This window comes from Monodelphis domestica, chromosome 1 (assembly GCF_027887165.1).
Source record: "Monodelphis domestica isolate mMonDom1 chromosome 1, mMonDom1.pri, whole genome shotgun sequence".
Lineage (NCBI taxonomy): Eukaryota > Metazoa > Chordata > Mammalia > Didelphimorphia > Didelphidae > Monodelphis > Monodelphis domestica.
Window position 1 is genome coordinate 229,047,583 of NC_077227.1, and position 26,036 is coordinate 229,073,618.

Here is a 26,036-nt window from a genome sequence, read left to right on the forward strand (position 1 = left end):
TACTTCTAAATGTTTTGGCTCTTGTTTTGATAAGTATTTAGAACTGAAAGAGACAAATAATCTGTACTCATTTTGTAGAGGAGGAGCCTGAGGCCACAGAAAGGAAGTGACTTGTTCAAGATCACACAGGTAGATCATTTTTAAATAAAAATTTGACCCTGAGTCTTCTGATGTTAAATTAGTATTTTTCCATCTATATCATCTTGTTTTGGTGCCTGTGTTGCCACAGTCACAGTTAAGACTTGTTACTAGCAGAGTAGGTAAAAGATGGCACATCTGATTTATTTGATTATATAGCTTATTATCAGAAGTTTGAGGGAGGGGCCCCGAAGTTACCTGCTTTTGAAAAGGAAGAGAAGCCTGTCTGGAGCTGGATGATCAGTGTGAGGGTAGGAAAAGAATGGCCAGTGTGTTCTCAGTGGTGGAAGTTATGAGCTTCCAGGTGAGAAATTTTTTGAGGATAGGATTTCTGAGCTTCATAACTTGTACTGTTACAATTTGCTTATCTTGAGAAGTTTGTTTTATTTCACCTTCTTTTTGTTTACTTTTGTAAAAAAAACCAACTTGTATCTCTCGGGGAGTCACAGGGTAGCCATACCAGATTAGAGAGAGAGGCTGGCTAAAATAAAATGGGGTACACCTAAATAACTTTGTGAGTACTGGTATTTAGAAGTAGATAATAAAATAAAAGAAGAGAATAACCGAATTAGGTTTGAGTCTGGTTGGTGTCCTTTCCTGGAGTTCCATTTCCTGGTTTAGTAGAAAGAACCTTCAGTTTGAAATTAGAGAATCTAGTTCAAATCCCAGCTCTGCTTTTTATTTCCTATGTGACCTTGGGCAAGTCACATGACTTTTTTGGTCCTCAGTTTCCAATTCCGTAAAATGAGGGTTTTGGACTAGATATTTAGAACCTTTTCTAACTCCAAATCCTATTATTCTTTGAATAAAAAGGACGTTTTTACTACTTCATATCTTATGGTAGTATAACAATGACATTGGATTCTCAGGCTGTTTCAGAATTTTAGTTGACAGTCCTATAAAGGTGAAAAGTTGAGGAATAAGATTGGTGTCTTATACTGTATTCCTTCACAGACACACACAGAGTACCTTGAACTAGACCCTTTGATTTGAACAATTGGTATAAGAATAAACAGATTGAATGTAAAGTGGACCACTCCTTCCTGCTTTTCATTGCTTTGTCCAGACAAAAAATTATGAAATGTTTGTCCAAAGCAGGACCCCACCCCTCACTACTTTATACTTTTAGTGGTGGGATGTGGCTGGGGTGACTATTCTCACATTCATATAGGACAGAATTGACACTGTTTCTCTTTCTGGTGTTTCTCAGACCCAGAACCCCAGGATTTATATACCTGGAAAGGATAGTTTCTAGTATAATTGGTTTTTTATCTTTTTGGTCTCAGGATCTGAAAGAGCTTTTCTTTATTTGGATTCTGTCTATTGATATTAGTTTTATTAGAAATGAAAACTAATACAATTTAAATATATTTGGTGATTTAAAATAACAAGAAATCCCATTGCATGCTAACATGATTTTTATGCAAATCTCTTTAATGTCCAGTGTAATAGAAAACAGCTAGATTCTCATACCAGCTTCTGCATTTATCTGTTTTGAAAAGTTGTTTCTGTTGAAATCCTCATTATAAATAAGGTAAATAGAAAAGGGAACAGTATTTGAGTAGGCAGATAATGTGCTAGTGTTATAAAAAATGGTACCTGCAGACCACACTTAAGAATTTACAATTGAAGAAAGCACAGAGATATAAACTTGTCTAATATCACACAAGAAGTAAGTTAAATCAGGATTCAAACCCAGGTCCTTTGATTTCTAATCCAGTATTTTTCCTACTATATCACACTGTTGTTCTTTGACCCTACTACTTTGACTCCCCTACTGTGAGTGTTCTGGAAGATTGTTGTTTAATACTTTTTTTCAGTAGCCCTCTAGTTGACTCATCAAAGAGATATTAAGTTCTTTTTATAGATGAGCACTGGGCTGCTTCAAACTTTTACCCATTAGTAAAACTTTCACTGCAGTGCAACAAATATATATTAACAATTTCCTTACTGTGTGGAAAGGGCATAGTCCTTCCTGGCCTAACATAGTGGAGAGAGAGAGTTGATCTGGGAGTCAGGAAGACCTGAATTCAGATCCGATCTCCAAAACATTAGTTGTGACTCAATACTGGCAAATCCCTTAATTTCTTTGAAACTATATAAAGTAGGGATTATACTTCCAGTTTTTATTTCAGGGGTTGTTGTGAGATTCAAGTGAGGTAATAGATTTAAAGTGCTTAGCAGACTTTAAAACACTACAAATATGTCATTTTTGAAAAAAATTTAAAAACACGAACTAGAAAAAAATCAGCACGTATAAACATTTCAGTGTTCAAAGATTGAATGAAACAAATCTATTCATATAGCTTTAAAGAGATGAATAAGATAAATATTAATATTTTATCATATAACATATAAAATACAAATGAAATATAAAACATGATCTATATTATAATATTGATATAGTAATTTTTATTTCATCTACACAAATTAAATATTCAAATAAGTTAGCTATATTAATATATTAATTTAAATTACATATATAATATGCACATTTATATATACAACATTTAACATTCATATAATAGATATCAAATTATATTGATATATAATTTTATATATTTGATTTAGCATGCTAATAGTATCATTTCCCTGCCTATTTATGCCCTTTTTCTAAATTTATTTATGCTCCTGTTTTTTGTAAACTGAACATTAATGTTCTTTAATTCCTTTTTTGTATCATTCTCCCCACTCTACTCCTATAAAAGCTCTTCCTCATAAGTATTCAAGCAAAATAGTTATGAACAGGCTGCTGTCTGTGCCCCACCCTCATGAAGCATGTGAGCCTCCTGCCCCCACTTCCTGCACCTTACTGCAGACTGGAGGGAGGAAGTGCTTCCATTGGCTGCTGGGCAGAGGGGTGGGGGAAGTGAGGGATGTCTTCAGGCACATGTGGAGGGGGAGGGGAAGAGTTCCATCCCAGGCCCTTTGGCACACGTGCCACAGTGCCATCACTGCCCTAGATAGTAGATTTTTATGAGAGAAATTTGCTGAAAATATTTTTTCAGAGTCAACACTTTTTCCTTCTAATTCTAATCACAGTGCTTTTGTTTTTATAAAATCTTGAATTTACATAATCCAAATTTTCTGTTTTATCTCTTGTTAATATGCCCCCTTTTTGGTCAAGAACACTTCCCCTGTCACTAGAAAGTATCTCCTATTCTTCTCTAATTTAATTATGGTATGAACTTTTATATCTGGGTCATATCCATTTGGAGTTTTTTAGTTTTTTTGTATTATGAGAATTTGTTTGAAGCTTAGTTTTTTTCCCAGACTGCTTTCCACCTTTCTGAGCAGTTTTTGTCAAATAATGAATTATTATACTCTAGTATTTGGTGTCCTCAGGTTGATTGAATTTTGTGCTGCGATGCTCAATTCCTTCTCATTCTTATTATCTAATCTGTTCCATTGAGCAACTTAAAAATGTTTTTAAGCAGTATCAAATTATTTTGATGATTACTGCCTTGTAATATAGTTCAATATCTGGTACTGTGAGATCTTTTTTTTTTCCCACCATATTTTCCTTTCAGATTCTTGACCCCTTGTTCCTTCAGATAAATTTTATTATTTTATCTAATTTTATGAAGTGATTCTTTAGTAGTTTGATTAGTATAATGTTGTGGTGGTAGATGAATTTAGGTAGTTTTTTTTAAAAAAATGATATTAGCATGGCCCAGCCATGAACAATTTATTTTTCAATTATTGTCTTTATTTCTGTAAAGGGTATTTTGTACTTATATTATTCTAATTCTTATATGTGTCTTGGTAAGTGGATTCCTAAATATTTTATAAGTTCTGTGATTATTCTGAATGCAATCCCTTCCTCTCTCCCTCCCTCCTTCCCTTTCTCCCTTACTCTTTGATGGATCTTGTTGGTACAAAAAAGACAGTGGTTTTTTATTTCTTTTATGTGCTGCAATTTGATTGTTTCTTTTAATTTTTAGTTGGTGCTCTAAGGTTCTCTAGGCCCAGTATCATCTGCAAAATGATAACTTTGTTTCTCCTTTGCCTCTTATCTTGTTCTTTTTAAAATCTTATTTCAATAGCTAGTATTTCCATGGAGAGATCAAATAATAGGTACTAAACAATGAACATTGTTTTACAAAACCTTAATCTTATTGGAAAAGCCTTTAGTATTTCTCCTTAATGTAACGATTAAAAATTAGGGGAGACTGAGGCAGGTAGAAATTAGTTTCTCTCTGTAAGGAGTATTATATTTTTATGAGGTTTATTAAAGATATATTTTTATGAGGTTTATTAAAGATTAAGGATTAAAGAAAATACAGGATAAGAAACACGTGCCTAGACCAGAGAGGCCTAGACAATATAATCTCACATCATGGAAGAGCTGTGTCTGCTCCAAAACGGAAGTCCAAAAGACCACAAAAGCCTTTGCAATCAGGTTAAATCCCTTCTCCTTCTCGGCCCACTTGAGAATTCAGTGAGATTACAAAGCATTTTGGGGAAGTGGAGCAAGGGCTTGTGGGGATTGAAGTCCAGAGTTCAAATCCATTTTTTACATTAATAGGTGAATATTCTCTCTTGATTTTAGAGACTTATTTATCATATGTGGAAAGGGTCTGTTTACTCCTGTTCTTTTTAGTTTTAGCCCCAACAGACCTCAGAAGGACATTGGGGATCATATTGGTCTCAGGCCTCTTGCATAGACTGTTTGCTGCTAGTGTCCAGACAGTGAGTCTGAAGTCTTGTCTCTTGCTATTGACTCCCAGTGAAGTAGTGCAGAGGGCTGGGGAACCCTACCTTCCTTCTCAGTTACTCTTCCTTCTTTTCTGATAAGTTGGGACCAGAATCTGGCACCAGGGACTTATTCCTGGAGTTTGCATTGGCTTACTATGCCTGAAGCCCCTATTCAGAGTGCTGACTTTAGGTCCACATGTGGGAACACACTCTGTATCTCCTTCCTTACTTCTGAATTTAAATGAGCTGACACTGACTCCCTGAATCAACCTACAAGCCTTTGTTTGCCCTCTTGTATTTTTTTGTTCAGTTATGGATTGAATGTAATAGTAACTTACTTCTGAGTGTTTTCTGATTTATCATTGTTTTTTTCTGGGGCCATTTTCATCTTTAGGACAGCTGGACTTCTCTATTACTACCTTTTCTTGCTATCTTATCTGGAAGTCCTAAAATATTTTCTTAATCTCTTTTTTATTATCATAAGTAATTTTCCAATATCTTCTCCTCCCTTGTTGAACTTCCCCTTGTAATGTCAAAAAACAGTTCAGTAAATCTGATTAACAAATTGATAGTATTCCATTTATATAAGCCTCTACTGCTAAGTTGAGAGGAGAGAATTGGGTTTCATAATTTTTTCTGTTGGATCAATATTGGTATTGTGGTCATTTCTTTTGCAGACAATAGAAACATCACCTGTTACCCATAGGCCTATTTTTGAAACCTTTCCAGCTTGGCAGGTAGGGCAATTGGCATAGCTTTGGAGAACCCAGAGTCTACCTCCAAGATATGAGTGATAAGAATAATAGCTTGTTTTTATGAAATGTTGTAAGGTTTACAAAGAGCTTGTCTCTTAATTCTTTAAGGTGTAAGTGTGTGTATATATTTAATATTGTTTTACAGATGAGAACACTGAAGTATTAGAGGGACTGATTTGGAGTTCAAAAGACCCAAGTTCAAAATCCAACCTCTGTAACTATGGGCAACTTAATCACTCCATGCCTTAGTTTCTTAATCTGTAAAATGGGAATGGTAAAACTTAAATGATTTCTCTCACAGAATTGTGAGGAGAAACCCCTAAACACTATATAAGTGTGACCTGCTATATTTTTTGTTGTTGGGACCTGAGTTGACATCATTAGTGTGGGTGAATCTTCCCATGTAGAAATTCCTACTACCACTTTACCTCTGACTTAGAGTCTTGGAGAATTGCCTGGGGAATTGAGAGGTTATTTGCCATAACAGAATAGACCTGTGTCATTGGCAGAACTTGAATGACATCTTGACTCCAAGGCTCGTTCTCGATCCACTAATCCACATTGTTTCTCACTACTGGTATCTGCCCTGAAGATGGTTATATTAGAGAATTGCCTAGAGGCCTGGAGAAGAAAGAGTATGTGTAGAGAGGGCAGCATTTCAGCTAGAGTCATCTTGAATCTGAGTCCAGTTTTCTATCCTTCATGCTATCTTACCTGTTATAGTTTTCCTTTCCTTTCCTCTTCTTTCCTATCTTTATACCTATATAATGTATTGTACGATGTAATATATAATAAAATAACTTATTATAATATCTACTACCATAGCAAGCTTTACTGAAGAACAAAATTCATTATCTAGTGGTTTCCTTTTTAACCTCATCCAAGATAAAAATACCAAGAAGTCTTCATTATACGATATCACCATGAGACTTCATCCATTAGTTTTGGAACATGAGTACTGAGTGGATTTACTTTTTGGTAGAGTGGATTTATTTATTTTTTCTCTCTTAGGCATCTCTTTCATCAATCTTCCCTTTCCCAATGCACATCATGAAACCAATTCGCTGACCCTGATTAAATGTTGATTTTGTTTCTTGTAGATGATATGGCTGAGCTGCTCCTTGGGGAATCCAAGCTAGAACAGTTCCTGAAGGAAAACCCATTTAAACAAGGGGCCAGTCCTCGAGGTCCCAGGCCAAAGTTGACGGAGGTTCGGAAACACCTGACTGCTGCATTAGACCGAGGGAACCTTAAGGTATTTGGGGGACTCTGAAGGAAAGTAGAAGAAAGTGGGAGGAGTCATTACTGGGACTGTATGTTCTGGAAAACTTGGGATATCTAAGAGTCCTCTAATTCCAGTGCTTCAAGAAAACAGAGAAGGGGAAAGAGAAACATTAAAAAATTTTTTTAATGCAGTCTAGCTATTTAATGTGACCTTTCCTCTAGAAGCAGAGTTTTGTTTCCTGGATTTGTTGGAACCATTGATTTTACTGTGTTAGTCCCATAACTTGCCAATCACTCTATGGGCAGTATGGGCCAACATTCAAACTTTAGAGAATTTAAGTGTTACCTAGCCCAGTTTTCTCATTTTACAGGTGAGAAAACTGAAGCCCAGATTGGAGAAGTGACTTGCCCAAGGTTGTAGAAGTATCATGTCAGTGCAAGTTTTTTTCTTTTCAAGTTACCTTACATTAGACTCTTTGAAGCTATATTATCTTGTTGCAAAGCCATTCTAGTCTTTCTTGATTGCTTGAAATAAAACTGAAGGTATATTCAAGTTAAATTCAAATGAAGACTTTACTGTTTTAATAAAAGAGAGAAACTGATCATAAGTTTCACATGTAGAACAGTTTCCTATCTTAAAGAATAATCTTATGAATGCAACACACTCATCTAGTACCCAAGCTACATGAGAGTATTTACACCATTAAAAAAAATGGTGTCCGATATTCCAAATAGAGCATAGTCATAGGATGAAATTTCTACTTCATGTTAGTGTTGAACTTGATGGGCCTCTAATCTGTTGTTACCATTTCCCCCCCTTTTCCCCATCTTCTTGTTTCTACCAGCCTCCTTCTCTCTCTCTTAAGATGCTTCCTTTGTAGCCTCTGTTCCTATTGCTTGAGGAACCCCACAAATTTTTTTTTTCTTTTCATACAATGAATTCTACTCTCTGGATCCTTTTCCCATTTGCTTCTGAAGTTAAATTTTATTTATTGCTCTAATAGTAGCATGGCACAATGGACAGAATAGAGTCAGAAAGACCTGGGTTTGAATCCTGCCTCTTTATACTTATCAGAAGTAGGATTATGGCTAAATCATTTAACCTTTTTGAGCTTGTTTCCTTGTCTGCAAAATGAAGATAATATCTCTTGTAATTGTCTCACAGAATCATTGTGTGGCCCAGATGAGAGAATATATGTGAATGTGAAGTGCATTTTAAAATCTCAAGGGTTATAAAAGGGACAGCTATTATTCATGTAGTACATTTGATTCTGACCTCTCATAACTGGCTCTTGGTATTTATATAAATCCTCGTTAAAATCAGTATTTACAGTGTGATCACATCTAATCCATTCTTTGGGGCTCTTAATTTCTTATGCATATCTTTTGCATTGAGTCATTCTTCCCTTGGAAATTTTGAGACTGTGTCATTTAACTCTAATGATTTATTTTTCTGTTTTCTTTTGGGCTTTTCTCTTTTTAAAATGTTAGAAACATGCTGAAGCCTGCTGCTAAATTACCTTTGTGACCTTGAACAAGTAACTTTACCTCTGTAACAGCCTTTCATTTTCTCATTTGTAAGTGAATGGTTTGAACTAGAAGGCTTCCAAAGTACCTTCCAGCTCTAATGCTCTCTCTATGAGGCTTTAATTCTTACTGAGTTTCTTCACTCTTCATTTTGGGAATTCCTTTTCTTTCTATTCTTGGAGAACTTTGTTGTTTATAGCATACTTATATTGAGGAATCAATCCCACAATATTTCCTTAGTTTCCATCTATTATGTAGTATAGACTTACCATTTAAATATCTGATTACCATCTTCAAAATTTATAGTAGTAGTCAGAGTATGACAGAATGAATGGCCAAATAAAATAGGCTTTTTTTTTTTCAAACCCTTACCCTCTGTCTTAGAATCAGTAATGTATATTGGTTCCAAGGCAGTAGAGGGGTGAGGATTAGGCAGTTGGGGTTAAATGACTTGCCCAGGGTCACACAGCTGGGAAGTGTCTGAGGCCAGATTTGAACCTAGGACCTCCTGATTCCAGGTCTGGCTTTCTATCCACTGAGCCACCTAATTGCCCTAGCCATTTATCTTGTTTTCTAGATATTTTTAGAAAGCATCTCTCCTTAGCACTTTCCTAGTAGATTGTAAGCTCCTTGAGGGCAGAAATTATTTTGTTCATTGTCTTTGTTTTCAGATCTAAGTATAGTACCTTAATTATAATAGGCACTTAAAAAAGTTTAAAAAAAAGAAATTGTATTGATGCATTTTATTTTTTACCATAGATATTTTCCAATAATTCTCTTGCCTTATTCTACACTAACACAATGAAAAAACAGTTAAGCAAAACCAACTAACATAGGTACTATTTTTGATAGCTGTTAGGGTAGCAAACATAGTCATTCATTGTACCCTGTTCCTCTACCAAGACAGGGGAGAGGTGTTTTATCAACTGTCCTCTGGAATCAGCATTTGCCATTGCCTTCAATCTGAATTTAGGTTCCTTTTGGTGTTTTTTCTCCCTAACATTTTGTAGTTGTTGCCAACTCACCTAGACCAGAAGTTATAAACCAGTTGATCATCTGCATTGGTGGAAAGAATTTTTAGACTCCATTAATTTGTAAAATCCCTGTGAAATTCTGGGTCTAGAAAACAAAGTATCATTGCATATATTGTACTCTTGGATCTTCTTTCTTCACTTTGTATCAGTTCATAAATCTTTCCATGTCTCAGGATTCCTCGTATTTCTTGTCTCTCATGGTGCAATAGTATTCCATTATATTCATATGCTGTAGTTTTACTCAATCATTCTTTTTTTTTAAATTATTTTTTCATGTACAAGTAGAAACAATTTTTGAAAATTGTTTTCTGACATTTTAAGATTCAGATTTTCTCTTTCCTTTTGCCCTCTTCCCTGAGGAAATAAATAGTTTCCTATAGATTATCCTAGTACTTTCATGCAATACATATTTCCATATTGCTCATGTCATGATAGATGACACATACCACACATACAATAAAAATCTTATATAAAGTGGAAGATGGCATGCTTTGATTTGCAGTCAAACTTCCAACTATTTCTTCTTTGACTGTAGATAGCATTTTTATCATGAGTCCGTTGTGGTCCCTTATCTTGGAAATTTGTTTTACTGATAATTTTGTCCTTTACAGTTGATCATTATATAACATTTCTGTTACTTTATGCATTGTTCTCTTGGTTCTGCTCACTTCACTTGCATGAGTTTGTATAAATCTTTTCTGGTTTTTCTGAACTCATCTTTTTCATTATTGCCTATGGTGCAATGGTATTCCATTACAACCATATACCACAACTCATTCATCCATTCCCCAAGTGATGGACAACCCCTCAGTTTCCAATTCTTTGCTGCCATTCCTCAATTGGTTGAAATTCTTGGAAAACTGGAAAAATTCTTACCAATTTAAATTAAAATTTGAAGACTGGCCCTTTCTCTGTTTTTAAACTTTTCCCCCTCTAGTGTTATTTCTCTGTTTTATTCAAAACATAGAGGCAGTGAAATCCACTGTGTTTTTCCTTGTACTTATATACCTGACTACACTCCCATTTCTCCTAATGAGAGAGCTATGTTTTTCTTTGAAAAGTAATGATAGTTTCCATTTAATTTATAGTCACTTTTTACTTTTTGGACTCTGTAAGAGGTAGTGTTGTACACAAAGAAAACTTTGGATATCGAGTCAGGAGAATGTGTTTTGAATCCCAGCATATGTTTTTCATGTTCTCCATGGCTTTTAGATACTTATTTTGTAGTCTGTCAAACAATATGAGTGATAGGTAAAGACTAAAAGCTTTGGGACAATGGTCACATATACATGATTCAGTTTTTAGACTTTGCTTAAGGTTCACAGCAGAAGCCTTATTCTTCCTATCTATGAAATGTTGGAGGGATCCTAGAATTGATAAAGGAAGGGAAGCTTTCTCGATAGAATTAGTGAAAATCTATCCTGCAATTGGGAAGATTCTGATAGAATTTTAGATTTAGAGATGGAAGAGACCCCAAAGGTCATCTGGTCTGAGTGTTTCCTTCAAGGAAACTGACATTCAAGAGTTAATCAACAAGCCTTTACTAACCTTAGAGATTAAGCACCTTACCCAGGGTCACATAGCTAGATACTTGTTTGATGTGGAATTGGAAGTTTTCCCTGACGCCAAGTCCTTCACCCAGCGTGCCACAGTGCTTCCCCCTCTCAAACACTTGAGATGTGAAAAATTGAATGAAAAAGGTCTAGAAGATTTCATTTCTTTTCAGTATGGTGGAAAGAGCAGTTAGTTGGGACCCAGGAGCTTTGGACTGTCCTGAAACTAGCCTCCTTTGGCCAAGGCTCTGGGCCCATCCCTGCTGTGCTCTTGGCTTTGCCACTAGTAAACAGAATGACCTTGGGTGATAAGTTTCATCATCTTTCTGGAAATAATTTGCCTTGTCTGTAAAATTTGGAAGTTGGGCCAGACAGCCCCTCAGAGGCTTTCACACTTAATGTTCATCCACTTAATTTTCATTCACTCTTCACCCTATGTTTTTTAGTAACTTGGTTTCCATTAGATTCCCTCTGTTTTCTCTTAATTTCTAGGTACAAAGATCAGAGCTTGCTTACTTATTTTCATATTCTTGGACTCTTGCTAGGTATACCTCATATGCTAGAGCAGAACAAGCACTGTGCTTGAGCCCAAAAGATTTCCAGTGATTTTTCAAATCTCTGCATACTCTTTGCTTCAGGCAAGCAGGCATATAAGCTGGTCCCTGAACATCACCTATTTCTGGGCATTTGCACAGCTTCATCCCAGATTCCTTTATGTTTCTTAAAGAATTTGTTCAAATGCTTATCTCCTCCATGAAGACTTCTCAGATTTTCCTTTTTGCTAATGCCCTCTCCCTTTTCAAATGATCTTTTATTTACTTATCTGTGTATACATAATAAGTATTCTTTCAGTTGATCAATCAACATTTGTCAAGCACTTACTATGTGCCAGGCACTGTACTGAGTACTGGAGATACAAAAAGAGGCAAGCTGTCAAGGAGCTTATAATTTAATGGGAGAGTAAACATGCAAACAAACAAATACAGAGCAAGCTGTGGACTGGATAAATAGGAAGTAATTAAAAGAGGGAAGACACTAGAATCGAGAGGGATTGGGAAAGGCTTTCTGTAAAAGAAAGGATTTTAGTTGGGACATAAAGGAAGCCAGAAGGGCAGTAGGAGGATTTAAGGAGGGGAGCTTTCCAGGCATGGGAAATAACCAGAGAAAATGCCTAGAATGGAGAGATGAGTGTTTTGTTTGTGGAACAGCCAGGAGGCCTGTGTTAGTAGATCAAATAGCATGTGTGGTTTGGAGTAAAGTGTAAGAAGACTGGAAAGGTAGGAGTGGGATAGGCTATCCTTTCTGTAGACTAGAGGCTCTTTGAGAGCATTTTTAGATGTACCTCTAATACTTGACACTATGCTTAATGTTTGTTGAAATTTAGGTCAGTAATATGACAAATGTTTATTAAAAGCCTCTAGAGCATTGGGTTAGGTGCTAAAGGAAATACAAATGTACATAAGATTGTCCTCAAGTGTCCAAGTCATGTAAAAGTTAAAATTAAATCTCAAGAATAAAAATATTATATTTTAGGAGATTTATTAATGATCATTAGAAATAAAGGAATAAAGAGGATACAAAATAAAGACCACAAAGACCATGTGCCCATGGCTGATCAGCGATTTCAAAATCCCCACTCACCACGCTCATGCTCGCCAACAGGGAATTTATTGCCTGTCTATAGGAAGTATGAATGACAGGAAGTTGGTGGGCTCCCGGGAAATGTAATTCTTTTTTAGGGTAACCGGTTTTCAATTATACAGTCCTTGTTACAATACTTGTTAGCCATCTGACCCTGGGCAAATTATTTAAGCTCTGAGATTCAATTCTCCTCTCTGTAAAATGAGATAACAATTATATTGCCCATATCATATGCTTGAAGGTATTAGAGCTCTCCTGTTGATATCATGGATATGACAAATTAGCAATAATGATAATACTAAACTTACCTATCATTTCCAAATGTAATTCAGATTTATTACTTAGAAAGCATCCCTTACCCTTGCTCAAAGCAATTGTTTGTTTATTTGTTTTATTATTTCCCTTCTTTCCCTTCTGTAATGCTTTTTAATTATATTTAGATTTAGAAAGGCCCTTAGCAGTCATCAAGTCCAACTTCCTGATTTAACCCCCCCATTATTAAACATTTTTCTCCCCTTACCTCTCCAACACCTAATTGAAAAAAAATGTACATAATCAAGTAAGAAAAAATCCCAGATTGCCAAGCCTAAAAATGTGTGTTTCATTCTGCATAATTATTCCATCCTTTCCACATCAGGAAGTTGGTAACATTTTTCATCATCTGTCTTCTGGAATCATAGTTGATCAAGTATGTTGATCAAAGTTATGATTTATTTCAGATTTGTTCTTTTATATAATGTTATGATAGTATAATTTGTTCTGCTTCTGCTCATTTCCCTGTGCATCAATTCATACAAACCTTCCCAGCCAGTTTCCTTATTTTATAGACGAGGAAACTTTGCCCAGGGATCTAAGTCATTGGGTTGAAAATCACACAAGTAGGAAGCATCAAGGCCAGCATTTGAACACCTCTCTCTGACTTCAGATCCATCTCGTTGCTTTTGTTTGCTTTCTCCTCCCTTTAAATGTGATGAAAAAACTGCAAACTAAGGTAATTTCTCTTTAGAAAATACCAGGGACCCTTTCAGCAGCAGCTTCCCCATCTTATCTCAGTAGCAGTGGCTGTTTGCTTGTCACACTCCTGCAGTAAATACTTTGTGGCTCATATTTGTTGACAGTGCAGGGTATGTGCCCATATGGAATTAATTATGCATAAGATGAATAAAGAAAATTGAGCCTTAGTTCCCAGAAGGGTTAGACATAGTTGTGATCTTTGTTCCTTGCTCTGAAGTGTCTGCATTGTCTACTTTTCTTCTTAGCTAATGTTTGGGATGTTGAGTGGGGTGGGGTGGGGGGAAGGAAGGGAGGGGTGATGGGCCTGAGGGTGGGAGAGGAAGCATATGTTTTAAGGCTATTGAGGGGATAGCATTTAACAATAGTTGGCACATATAGCACTTTAAGGTTTGTCATACTTTAAGGTTTACATACATCATTCATCCTCAGTCCTTTCAGAAAGGCCCCTCCCCCAATTTAATGTAAATTTTATTATTTTTTTTTTACTATACCAAAGTCAGCTGTTGCTTTGGAGAGAAGTAGAAACCAGGAATTCTGAGAAAAATAAAAGTAAAACAAAAATCGGAAAAGACAGAACTGACAAAATAATCGACATTTGAAAAGAAAAAAATCCTTGAATTGCTCTACACCATATATTATTGTTAGATAATCATATCACCACGTAAATATTGATTTTTCCTTCACACCATAAGGCAAAGGAGGGTCCCATGAAGTCAGTGGAACTATGGTGGGGATCTTTTAACTATCCAGGAAAATTAGCAAGCCAACTGAGAAAATTCTTCTCAATTGCTCTAAACAAATGAACAGATTGTAGTGAAGAAGAATCTATTAAAATAATAAAATAAATGGCTAGTGATTAAATAATGCATAAAAGTTTGAAAAGTACATTAGGCATATTATTTCATTTTATACTAGCCTTGGGAAATATTATTATGCCCATTTTACAGATAAAGAAACTGAAACTCAGAGAGAAGAAGAAGCTTTGCCCAAGGTGACCTGATTAGGAAGGGTCAAAAGAAGGAAATTATTTAGCTTCAGTTCAGGACTTCAGTGTACAAACTTGGGCTAGAAGGCTTGAAAGAGTTGACCATAAATGACCTACCTAGTATAAATGTCAGTTCTCATTTCATCTCATCATCTCTCTGAATTACAAAGACCTTCAGTGGGGAGTGCTGGCCTTAGGGACAGAGACCTTGAATTTAGCTTTTGCATTTCCTCTCTGGTGACTATCTTGGTCTATTAAATGAGGAGGATGGTTTGGGAGATATGACCGTAGGTCCTTTACACTTTTCAGTCCTCTTTCACTGGTAGCTTCCACTGCCAGTGATAAGAGTGAGCATCATCAGGAGTAAGGGAGACTGAATGGTTCAGTTGGTAGATTGATGACCAACGAGAGTATTTCTTTTCTTTTTCTTTCCTTTTTTTAAGCCTTTACCCTCTTTCTTAGTATCAGATCTAAATCAGAGGAGTGGCACGGATCAGGCAATGAGAGGTTAAGTGCCCAGGGTTTTACAGCTAGGAAATATCTGAGGCCAGATTTGAACCAGGTTCTCCTGACATAAGGCCTGGTACACTAGCTGCCTCCAGTTAGAGTAACTCTTGTTCTTTTCATTAATGAAATTTTTATTATGATTTTTATTATGACTGTGTCTGGTGCCCATGGGTGAACTCTGGTGCATTAGCCATTGCTGCCTCAGATGGTTGGGCCAGAAGTTAGCTGTACCTGTAATCTTGCAGGAAAATGGATTTTCTCTCCTTTTCCTTCTAGTCAGAATTCTTACAAGAATCCAATTTGATCATGGCCAAGTTGAACTACGTGGAAGGGGATTTCAAAGAAGCGCTCAACATTTATGATAGGGTGGGCCTGGATGACTTGCTGCTGACAGGAGTTCCACCTTACAGGTTGCGAATGGTTGCCGAAGCATTTTCTACCAAAGGTGAGAGAGACCCTTTGATTTCTCCTTTTTTAAAGTTCTCTTTCAGGAGTGATGTCCGGAACACTGGGAAAGCACTTCACACTCTGGCACTTCTGCTCTTCTCTGGTGATTCATACTAGCCCTGACAGAAAGCCTCTTCCCAGCACTTCCAGGGCTGGTGGGAAAATTTGTTACTTTGGTTAATTGTTCATTTCAGTCCATTGTTCTAAAAAGACCTCATCATAGAGTCAAAGTTCTAGCCCTGGAAAGAACCTCATAGGTCATCTTAAAAAAAAAATCCTTATTTCCCGTCTCAGAATCAATATTCTATATTGATTCTAAGGCAGAATTGCCATAAGGACTAGACAAGGAGGGTTAATTGACTTGCCCAGGATCACACAGCAAGGAAATGTTTGACCACAGATTTGAACCCAGGACCTCTTGTTTCTAGGTCTGGCTCTCAATCCACTGAGCCAGCCTGCTGCCCCACTAGGCCATCTCTTTTCATTCCCCCATCATCTGACAGATGAAGACACTAAGACGTAGGGAGGTTAAGTGACTCATTTGTGATTACCTAGGTAGTAAGCATCAGAGGTAGTTGAACCCAAGTCCTTTGACCCCTGAACTGGCACTCTTTCCACTATACTGTTACATGGCATCATAGATGGTGCCCAAGATTTGTAAATTGAGTTCCATGACTGGATTATTGGCTCTCCAGTACTTTTAGGACTTTGAGTCTGGTCCTCTGTTATTTTGGCTATAAAATGAGAGGGTTAGCTTAGGTTATCTGTAGAGATCTCTCTAGCTCTGCATCCTGCCATCATATAAATTAATAGCCCAACATGTTTATTCATGGTAAATTATTTGAGCTAAAACTTAGATTCCACACTTAGGACTTTTTGGGACATTCCACATAAGCAACTTATTTTATTATTATTTTTTATTATTTTATTTTTTAAAGCTGCACATTGGTTAACTGATCATGATTAATTACTGGGTAGAAATTGTTTCAACAAAAGTCAAATATTTATTATGTTCCTACTGTATTCAGAGCTAGAGGGGTTATAAATATGTGTAAGGCATCTTCAGAGCCCACAGGGATCTTATAGTATAGAAGGGTGATAAGCTATGAAGAGATGGCCTAGCGTCTTGCACTACATGTAGGCACTTACTCAATATTTGTTGAATTGCAAATGTTGAACTAGGGAAGCAAATGTAAAAACAGTAAAGGTATTGAATGCTGTAGTAATACAGAGGAAGATCCCTTTGGGGCCCAAGGGCCTCAGAAAAGGCTTCTTGGATGAGGCAGGACTTGAGCTGAATTATATAGATTAGGTAGGATTTTCGTAGATGAAGAAGAGGGTGGAAGGTATTCCAGGAGAAAGAAGTATTGAAGGATGACTGATAGATAATATCTATTCAGTTCCTTGGTGGGTCCAGAAAACCATGTAGGGGAAATACAAAATAAGCATCAGTAAAGTTTTTTTTTTAACCTTTGTCTTCCATCTTGGAATTAATACTGTGTATTGGTTTCAAGGCAGGCTAGGCAATGGGGGTTATATGACTTACCCAGGGTCACAGGGTTAGGTAGTGTCTAACGTCATATTTAAACCTAGGACCTCCCACCCTTAGGCCAATTTAGACTCAATTCAATGAGCCACTTAGTTGCCCCTGGGTGTAGTTTTTATGGGAAGGGTCTAGCAGCTGACTGTGATCAGGAAAGGCTCCATGTAATAAGTGGGTCTTAAGTTGACTTTTGAAGGAAATGGAAATTCTAAGAGGCAGAAGTTTGGAGAAGGGCTCATTGTAGGCATGGGGAGTAGCCAGTGGTCAGGTGTTGTATGTCCCAAATAGTCAGGTCTTAAATTAAACATTTAATTGGATTATTGATTATCTGAAAAGGAGCAAGGCATAATAAAGATTGGAATCTGGTTGTAAGGCTTTAACCTCCCAACCCAAGGGTTTGTATCTGATCCTGGAGATAAAATTGAGCCCCTGGAGCTTATTCAGTAGAGGAGGGTTTTGCAGAGGGGAGAGACAAGGTTGGGAGACCCAGGAGGAGGTTATTGCTATGTTATACCAGGTGAGAGCTGAGAAGGACCTGATCTAGGGTAGTATCCTGTGAGGAGAGAGAAAACAGTTGCAAGAATGAACTTATAAGATGCTTTTCCATAGCAACCCTTTCCACCATTTTTATAGGTGAGGAAACTGGAGCTCATGGTCAATTAGGATGAAGCAGCCTTTGACATATTTAAATTCATCATATAGTATTGAGCTGGGATCATCTATGTAGGCAAGAGTAGGCTTATTGAACTTATTGGGAGGGCATAGATTTCAAGTCTTATTGAGGGATGCTTACAATAGAGTCCCAGTGTTTAGCATTGTCTCTGATGCCTCTAGGCACAGTGTTTTTAATGTGCTGGCTATCTCACCTTAGTTTTGAGACTCTTCCTTTAATTTAGAATACAGCACACAGGTGTAAAGAATAATTTTAGTGTTGTGACCTAAACTATATTAATTATTGGTCACCAAGGGATATCCCAAATAAAATACCCAATACAGCTGGAGATTTATGGTGATTTAAATTAATATAGAGGAAAGAAATTAAGGAGAAGGGAGAGGGAAAATGTGTAGGATTTCTCCCGCCTGGCCTGTGCCAGGAAGAAGATTAGAGGCTTCTAGGAAGATAAAGTTTGGAGAGTAAAGGAGGAAGGAATCAGCCTGAACTCCAAGAGGGCTCAGCTAAGATGCCTGAACCTGAATTAGTTCAAGGGCAAACTCATTGCCAAAACCCAGACAAATAGCTGCCATCACGCCAAGATGTCGGAACACTTAGCACGCTGCCAGCCAGAGCTACATCTCCGGGGAAGGAGGCTGAAGAGAGGAAGTGACATGAAATATATGGACAGTTTTACATCACTCTCCTGCGTCTCATTTGTACCAGTGGTAGCTTAGCTTGACTTAGGACAGTTCAGGGGTCTGTCAGCTGTTTCTGCACATGTCTGTTAAAGGCCATTCTCCTGAATACTTAATCCTTAAGTATGGGTGTAGACATTCCTGATTTTGTTAAAGAGAGTGTCTTCATTGTTACAATCAGGAGATAGCTAAATCCAATCTTCACAAGCCCCCCAATGATCATTGGGAGACTAGTCTCCCCATTGATCATTTAACATAATCATCTTGTAGTCCTAAAGCACTTCTTACTACAGATGTATATAATATTCAATTTCTAAGAGGAAATTGCAGTAGTTAGATAGAAGAGGGAAATAGAAGAAAGACAGACAGCAAAACCAATGTTTGCTGAGCGCATTGACAAAAACCATTTGGGGGCAGTCCCCTTTTGGCATAAGAGTATACATTCAAATAAATGTTCAATCAAACTTCAGTTCAATCAACCACACCCAAAGTTCATTCTTGATCTTCTTGATATAGTGTAGGTTTTCTGGCATCTTTTTTTTTTTTAAACCCTTATCTTCCGTCTTGAAGTCAATACTGTGTATTGGCTCCAAGGCAGAAGGTAAGGGCTAGGCAATGGGGGTCAAGTGACTTGCCCAGGATCACACAGCTGGGAAGTGTCTGAGGCCAGATTTGAACCTAGAACCTCCCGTCTCTAGGCTTGGTTCTCAATCCACTGAGCTACCCAGCTGCCCCCTTCTGGCATCTTTCTGCAACAGTTCATTCTCTGGATTTAGGAGTTAGCAAGCTTCTTTCCTTGAAGATCTTTCTCGAACAAAAATTCAAAATCTTGGATTTTTATTAAAATATATATACCCTGAAGTGGGTGTTAAAAAACATCCAGTTCAGCCCAGGATGCAATGTTGAGTTATGGGGGTATATGAGTCAATTATCAAAAGAAGAGAAAAACAAAGAACCCCCCCCCAAAAAATATAAAGAAAAAAATGGAAGAAAGTTAATCTTCTGGTAGAAAGAAAAAAAAATTCAAAATCAGAATCAAAATACCAAAATCTATGTATATAAAATGTTGAGTAAGCAAGAATAAATTGAAAATGGGCCCTTATACAGGTCCAATTTAAAGTAATTTCTATCCCACAAGTCTGTAGGACAGAATACAGTAGTATTTTACTTACCCATTTACAACCAAGACTATAGGAATATGCCATACTATAAGAAGAAAAGGAACTAGAATTTTATTTTGATAGGGAAGTGTCATTCCCTCGTCTGATTTTTTTCCTTCATTCTCAGGGATAGAGGGAGTTAGGATGATAGCCAAACTTTGGTACTTGTCTGTAAGTATGGGTATAGACATTCCTGATTTTGTTAAAGAGAGTGTCTTCATTGTTACAATCAGGTGATAGCTAAATCCAATCTTCACACAGGTAGGGGAATTAGTGTTTAACTCAACATTTGGTAGGCATCTGTTGTGTGCAGAACACTGTGCTAGGCATTGGGGAAGACAGGATATCTAGGTAAAATAGGATTCCTGTCCACCCCTCAGCCTTCCTGTAGCTCCTTAATATTCAGGACTCTCTATATGCCCAACAAGTGTTTAGCCAAAGGGCATGGCATGTTTGATTCTGTTGCTTCCTTAGAGTTGAACTCTGTAAGTTTGCCAGGTTCCTTACTAGTTTGGGCATGCAACTATTTGTCACACTCAATATGAAGGTTGAATTGTTTAATGAAGAGAGTAGAGAAAGAGTACACAAAGTATTTGATCCCATTATGCCATTTTAGCTACATATTGGGTTCCAGAATCCTGGACTCAGGGGTATTTAACAGTCTGATCCAACTTCCTTCCAAAAGGGGAATCTCATGCCCTTTTTCTAGCCTCTTTAGAGGAAGAAATATTTTTACAGGGAAGCATCAGTTGATCCAGGGCATTCGTTATAGTGCTAATGGGTAAGTTTCTAAGGGATAACAGTCCTGAGTTGTATCAATGCCTTATTAAACAGTTTTTTCACCAGACATCCTACCCCTTAACTATCAGGGGGCTGACCTGGACCCTCTTTTCTCTCTATATTCTTGAGAGATTACAATGATCTCATCAGTTCCTAGGGATGTAATTATCCTCTTTATGTCGATTATTCCCAGATTTTCCATATCTGACTCTTTGGTCTCTCCTGTCAAGTCCCACATCTCCAGCTGCTTGCTGGACAGCTTTACCTGGATATCTTTTGTCATATCTATATCTACACATAGAAAGACTAATTGTGAAAAGATATGTGCATCTATAGGAGAATATGGAAACCAGATCTTGCTATAAGATAGGATGGAAGATAAAAAAAAAGGTAGCATCTATTGTCCATCATTTCAAATAGAGATTCAACATGATTTAATAATGGGTACCAGTAATACTTGGCCCAAGTACATCTCTTAATTGAATTAATTCTTTTGAAGTAATCTCTGAACTTTAAAGCATTCTCTATTGACCCCATAGTACTTGGATATGTTGATGGATTTGAATTTTCAGTCTTTGTATGTATAGGTGCTGCTCCAGGGCTATTGAAGCTTTAGAACTAGATTTTGGGGAGAGACTCTTGCCTCTCATAGCCTAGGGCAGTGATGACAAACCTTTTAGAGACTGGAGTGCCCAAACTGCACCCTCATACTTCATGTGAGCCTTTCACCTTTCCCCAGACAAGGAAGAGAGGAAGCACTTCCATTGGGCTTCTGGACAGAGGGGTGGGGGGAGAGAGGAATGTCTTCAGGCACATATAGAGAGGGGGAGGGGTACAGCCCCTTTGGCATGTGTGCCATAGGTTCACCAACAAAGGCCTAGGGAATGTTTTTTAGTTTGGAGGAACTCACCAACCATCCATATAACTTTGTTCTCTAAAGCCATACTTAGCCAGGTGCTAGAGTAATAGTAAAATAAGGCAAAGTGACAGGTTGGATTCCTTGAGGTTGTAGTTGGGGGAGAAATGAAGGTAAAGAAGGGAGGAAGATTCTGTACTATTTCATAATGTCCAGAAAGGGAAAATTTAAAATGGTGGGGGTTTCAAATATTAGGCTGGTAAGATAAGAGGGAGAGTGGGGACAGCTAGGTGGTTCAGTGGATAGAGAGCCAGGCCTTGACCTTAGGAAAGTCACTTAACTCCAATTGCCTATCCCTTACCATTCTTTTACCTTGGAACTGATACTTAATATTGATTGTAAGACAGAAGATAAAGGTTTTAAAAATAAAAAAAGAGACTCAGAGAAAGACCAAAGTTGTAGGGAAAAGGCAAATATTGAAAAAAATAGATAATAAAGATTGGGTTGAGCACATCAGCAGATGGATCCAAAATTCAATATTAGAAATCTAGGCAGTTGGGTATGTCTCTTGTTTTGTATTTTGGGGAATTTATTGGCATAAGGGTATTATTTTAAGTTTCATTTACTCCATAGTATCTGTCACTAGTTTTTTGGTGAGATAATTCTATATTAGGAATGAGTGACTTTAATTTTTAAACTTGAGTAAAACATGCAAAACTTTTTCATGGTTCCTAAAGTTTTGGCACAATGACCTGGGAGCTCATTTACCCACTATATTTGGCTACCACCTGTAAATACAGTGAAAAGTACACTGCTTTCTTGTCATTTGCATGATTTGGAGGTTGTAGAGCAAAATTGGTATTGGATGGGTGAGAGGAAGCCTAGTTAGTTATTTTAGGATATACAATATTCATTTGGATCAAGTTCAGGGAATCTTAGCTAGTGTATCTTTGCTTGTGGATTTGACCAGTTCCAGTGTTTCAAAACACGTGTAGCACTTCCATCCATTTCTATATGCTGAACATTTTGTATCTCTGCATGTCCTCTGTTCTTTTTCCTTGATCTGACCTCTGATCCTGAAGTTTTTTAAAGAAAATTAAATTTATTCTTTTGGTAACATTTTAAATTCTTAATTATCTCTTTCCCTCTTTTCTCTGCACTAAAGAGGGCTACCATTTGACAAAGATAAATATAATTCACCATGTATACTTCTATTTATCAGTTCTTTCTCTGGAGGAGGATATTCACAGTTATTCACATAGTATTGCTGTTGCTGTATGCAGCATTCTTTTGGTTTTGCTCCTTTGTTATTTCATGCAAGTCTTTTCCATGTTTTTCTAAAATCAACCTGCTCATCATTTCTTACATCATAGTAGTATTCCTTCCCAGGCATATTCCACAACTTGTTTAGCAATTTGTCATTGATGGGCATTGTGCTGAAGTTTAAGGAAGGGATTTAGAAGAGATAAAGTTCTATCTTATACAATCTTATATATCATTTAGTTTAACCATCTCTTTTTACTGAGTAATGATGCTGAGGGCTAGAGACAAATCAAATAACTTGCCCAGGGTAACAACAATAGGAGAGCTGGGACTAGAACTCAAGATTTCCTGAAGTTTTTCATTATACCATATTGTCTATATGCATAGGCAGTGAAGGTGATCACTTTCTGGCTTTGATTTTCAAGACCCTACAAAGCTCTTTTTGCCATACCTCCCCTTGCTCAGTTGTTTCTCATCATCATAGCTATCTGCTGTCTAAATGTGGCTCATTCACATCTTTGGAGTCATTTCCTTGAGTTAGATGACAAAGTAGAGACATTTTCTTTAGGATATAATTTAAAAAAGCCATTCAGACAGCCACCAGTTATTCATAAAATTTGAGTTGGAAGAGGTTTCAGGGGCCCTCTAGTCAATCTGTACATGAAAGAAATACCTACTATTACATATCCTTCAATTGGCTTGCCCAGGCTCTGTTTGAAGAATTCTCAGGGTGGGGAACTCCTCTCTCTTGGGGCAGTCTATGCTGCAGACAGTTCTGATTATTAATAAGTTTTTTTCTTACATCCAGCCTAAGTCTACCTTTCTCTGCTTTTACCCAGTGCTCCTGATTCTGCCCTCTGGTCCTAAACAAGTTTAATCCCTGTTCCATTTCCTAAGAGGGAGATACAGGGATGCAAGTATAAAAATGAGAACGTCTCTCTTAACAAACTTAAATTCTGTGAGAGAGATGTAGTATACCCACAAATAAATACTGGGTATTTACAGAATGAATACACTGTTTTTTTGAGGGGGTAGGTAGGATGGAGAGCGCTAATAATTTGAGGAATCTGTCCTTTAAAAAACCCCCTCTTCTTATGTGAATTAAATATTTAGGGCACCTCCAATCTGGTCCAATCCCAGAAAGACTCAACATAGGAATCAGAGCCATGTGTCTGGCTGCCAGCAGGACCACCTGAAAGTTTTGTTGGCCAATTAAAGGATCCAGGGGAAGAGCTTAGACCAAGTTTGAAAAGCCAGCTTGGGTAGCTCACCTTCTCTTTTGCCTTCAGTTCCTGTCTGGTCTCACTCTTTGAGCCATCCTGGTGGCTCTTATCTTGCTTGTCATCTCTGGTAAGTGAGTTCCCCAGGCTGGAATCCAGGACCTGATCCTGCTTTTAGTTAGGCTGGAAACTTTATTTTTCACTTTCTCTTTACTAATAAATACTTACAAATTTAGTATAAACCATCAAGATTAATTTTTATTTATAACAGTCTTTTGACTTAGAATTAATACTAAGTATAGGTTCCAAGACTGAAGAGTGGTAAGGGATGGGCAGTTTGGGAAAAGTGGGGTTAAGCCCAGGGTCATAGCTAGAAATGTTTGAGGTCAGATTTGAATCCAGGACCTCCCATCTCTAGTCCTGGCTCTCAATCCATTGAGCCACTTAGCTGTCTCTGAGACAGTCTTCTTGATTGTATTTGAACTAAATTGTAAAGGCAGTGAGGATTTCTTAGAGGCAAAGCGAGGGAGGGGGGAGTGCACACTAGGCATAGTGTGTGCAAAGGTACACAGGTGGGAGATAGAGAGTTTTCTATGGGAAACAGCAAATAGGTCAGTTTAGCTATGACTTAAAGTGAATGAGTGTAAATAGAAGATGGGATTGAACCACATGATAAGGGGCTTTAGTGGTCAAACAAAGGGCTTGTCACTTTGTCCTCAAGTTGGATGGGGAGTGTCACTGGAGCTTCTTGAGCAAAGGAGTGACCCCAGACTTCTGGGATGTCTGTTTGGCAGTTCTGTTGATGATGCTTTGGAGAGGGGTGAGACTGGAAGACTGTTGAATCGTCCAGGAGAGAAGTGATGAGCGTTTGTACAAGGGAGGTAGGTGTATGAGTGATGACAAGGGGATGGATATGAGAAATGTTTAGGAAGGTAGAATTGAAAAGCTTTGACAGCTGGTCAGTAAACATTTGTTTTGGGCATACTTGCTTACTATTTAACAAGCACAGAGAAAGACAAAAATACATCTCTGACTTCGGAGCTCACGTGCTAATGGAGGAGGCAATGTGTTAATGACTAGGTGTATCACACACACACACACACAGATTAGATGAAGAAGGCAGTAGGTGTGGGGTCTAGGAAGGGCCATAACCTGGGCTTTGAGCTGAATCTGGAGACACGGATTTAGGGGAAGAGCCTCTCAGATATGAGGGAGGGGAAGAACATTTCAGATATGAGAATAAGAGAGAGCCTTGTGTTTGAGGAAATGCAAATGGATCATTGCTGCTAGAGAGTGTGTATGGGGCAGTAAACTCTAAGAAGACCCATTGGGAAGGCAGGAAGGAGGCAGGCAGGCTGTGAAGGACTTTTGATGCCAATTAGGACATTATGTTTAATCTTGGAATTAATAGGGAGCTACCACAATTTAGTGAGGGAGGGAAGGTGGAGTAGGGGTGTATATGTCTGAGACATGGTCAGACCTGTCCTGTGGGAAGATTAATTTGGCAGCTGTGTGGAGGATGGACTGAGGGAGTCAAGGAAGCCATTGCCATAGTCCTGAGACAGGTATAAAGACCTGCTCTATGTTATTGGCTGTGTGAGTGGAAAGAGCACGTGTAGGAAAGATGTGAATTTAGGGGTGGATTGGGTATGTGGATATGACCCATTCCAACAATCAGCAAGCATTTAGTTAGTGCCTGCTATGTGCCAGGCACTGTGGCAGCCACTGAGTATGCTACCAAGACTGAAACAATCCCTACTTATAAGAGCTTCTGGAAGAGGGGAGAGACGTCCACATAGAAATACATAGAGCTAGTGGGCAGTTTGGAAGCACTAATAATCCTGATCCAGTACTTAGATGAAAAGTGGTATCTACTCTAAAAATAGAAAAATAACTGCATGGAAAAGTGAAGGACATCTGAAAAGAGCTTTGGAAGAAGTGCTCAGGTGTCTATGAACATCCAACAAACTCCTATCTTGAAATACCAGAGCTAAAATCAGATGACCTCTATTCATTCCCACTCCCTTCAGCTTCAGAATTCAGTGTCTTCACACGCCTACAGACGTCAATGTTACATACTATAATTTAGGCACTGAGCTAGAAATCTAATATGCTGGGAATGTTGGTTTTGAAAAGATCTGTGAGTTAGCCGTATTGCTATTTGCAGCCCTGAACGAGGGCCAAGCCTGCTCAGGGCCTCCAAAGAAGCAGAAAGTATACAGACTTGTTTGACCAGAGCTCTTGGGTCTGCTCTTTTAGCAAATTCTCCACTTTGGTTCTCCTTTTCCTCTAGATTTTCACTGAACTAGTCAGGATGACTTGTTTCAAATCCTGGCTCTTA

The 26,036-nt window shown here is 37.7% G+C and overlaps 1 protein-coding gene across 9 annotated transcripts in view; it reads left to right on the top strand.

The window, feature by feature from the left end:
- The window catches only part of TTC7B (tetratricopeptide repeat domain 7B), a 353,505-nt gene that overhangs the window by 18,871 nt on the left and 308,598 nt on the right, over nt 1-26,036 (top strand). For 8 of the 9 annotated variants that reach the window (XM_056810528.1, XM_056810526.1, XM_056810525.1 and 5 more), the window contains exons 2-3: nt 6,692-6,846; nt 15,353-15,521. In XM_056810528.1, the coding sequence (XP_056666506.1) occupies nt 6,692-6,846; nt 15,353-15,521 (324 nt within the window). Of the gene's footprint in view, nt 1-6,691; nt 6,847-15,352; nt 15,522-26,036 lie in introns of those variants that run through there. The other variant, XM_016422115.2, reaches the window with a different exon arrangement.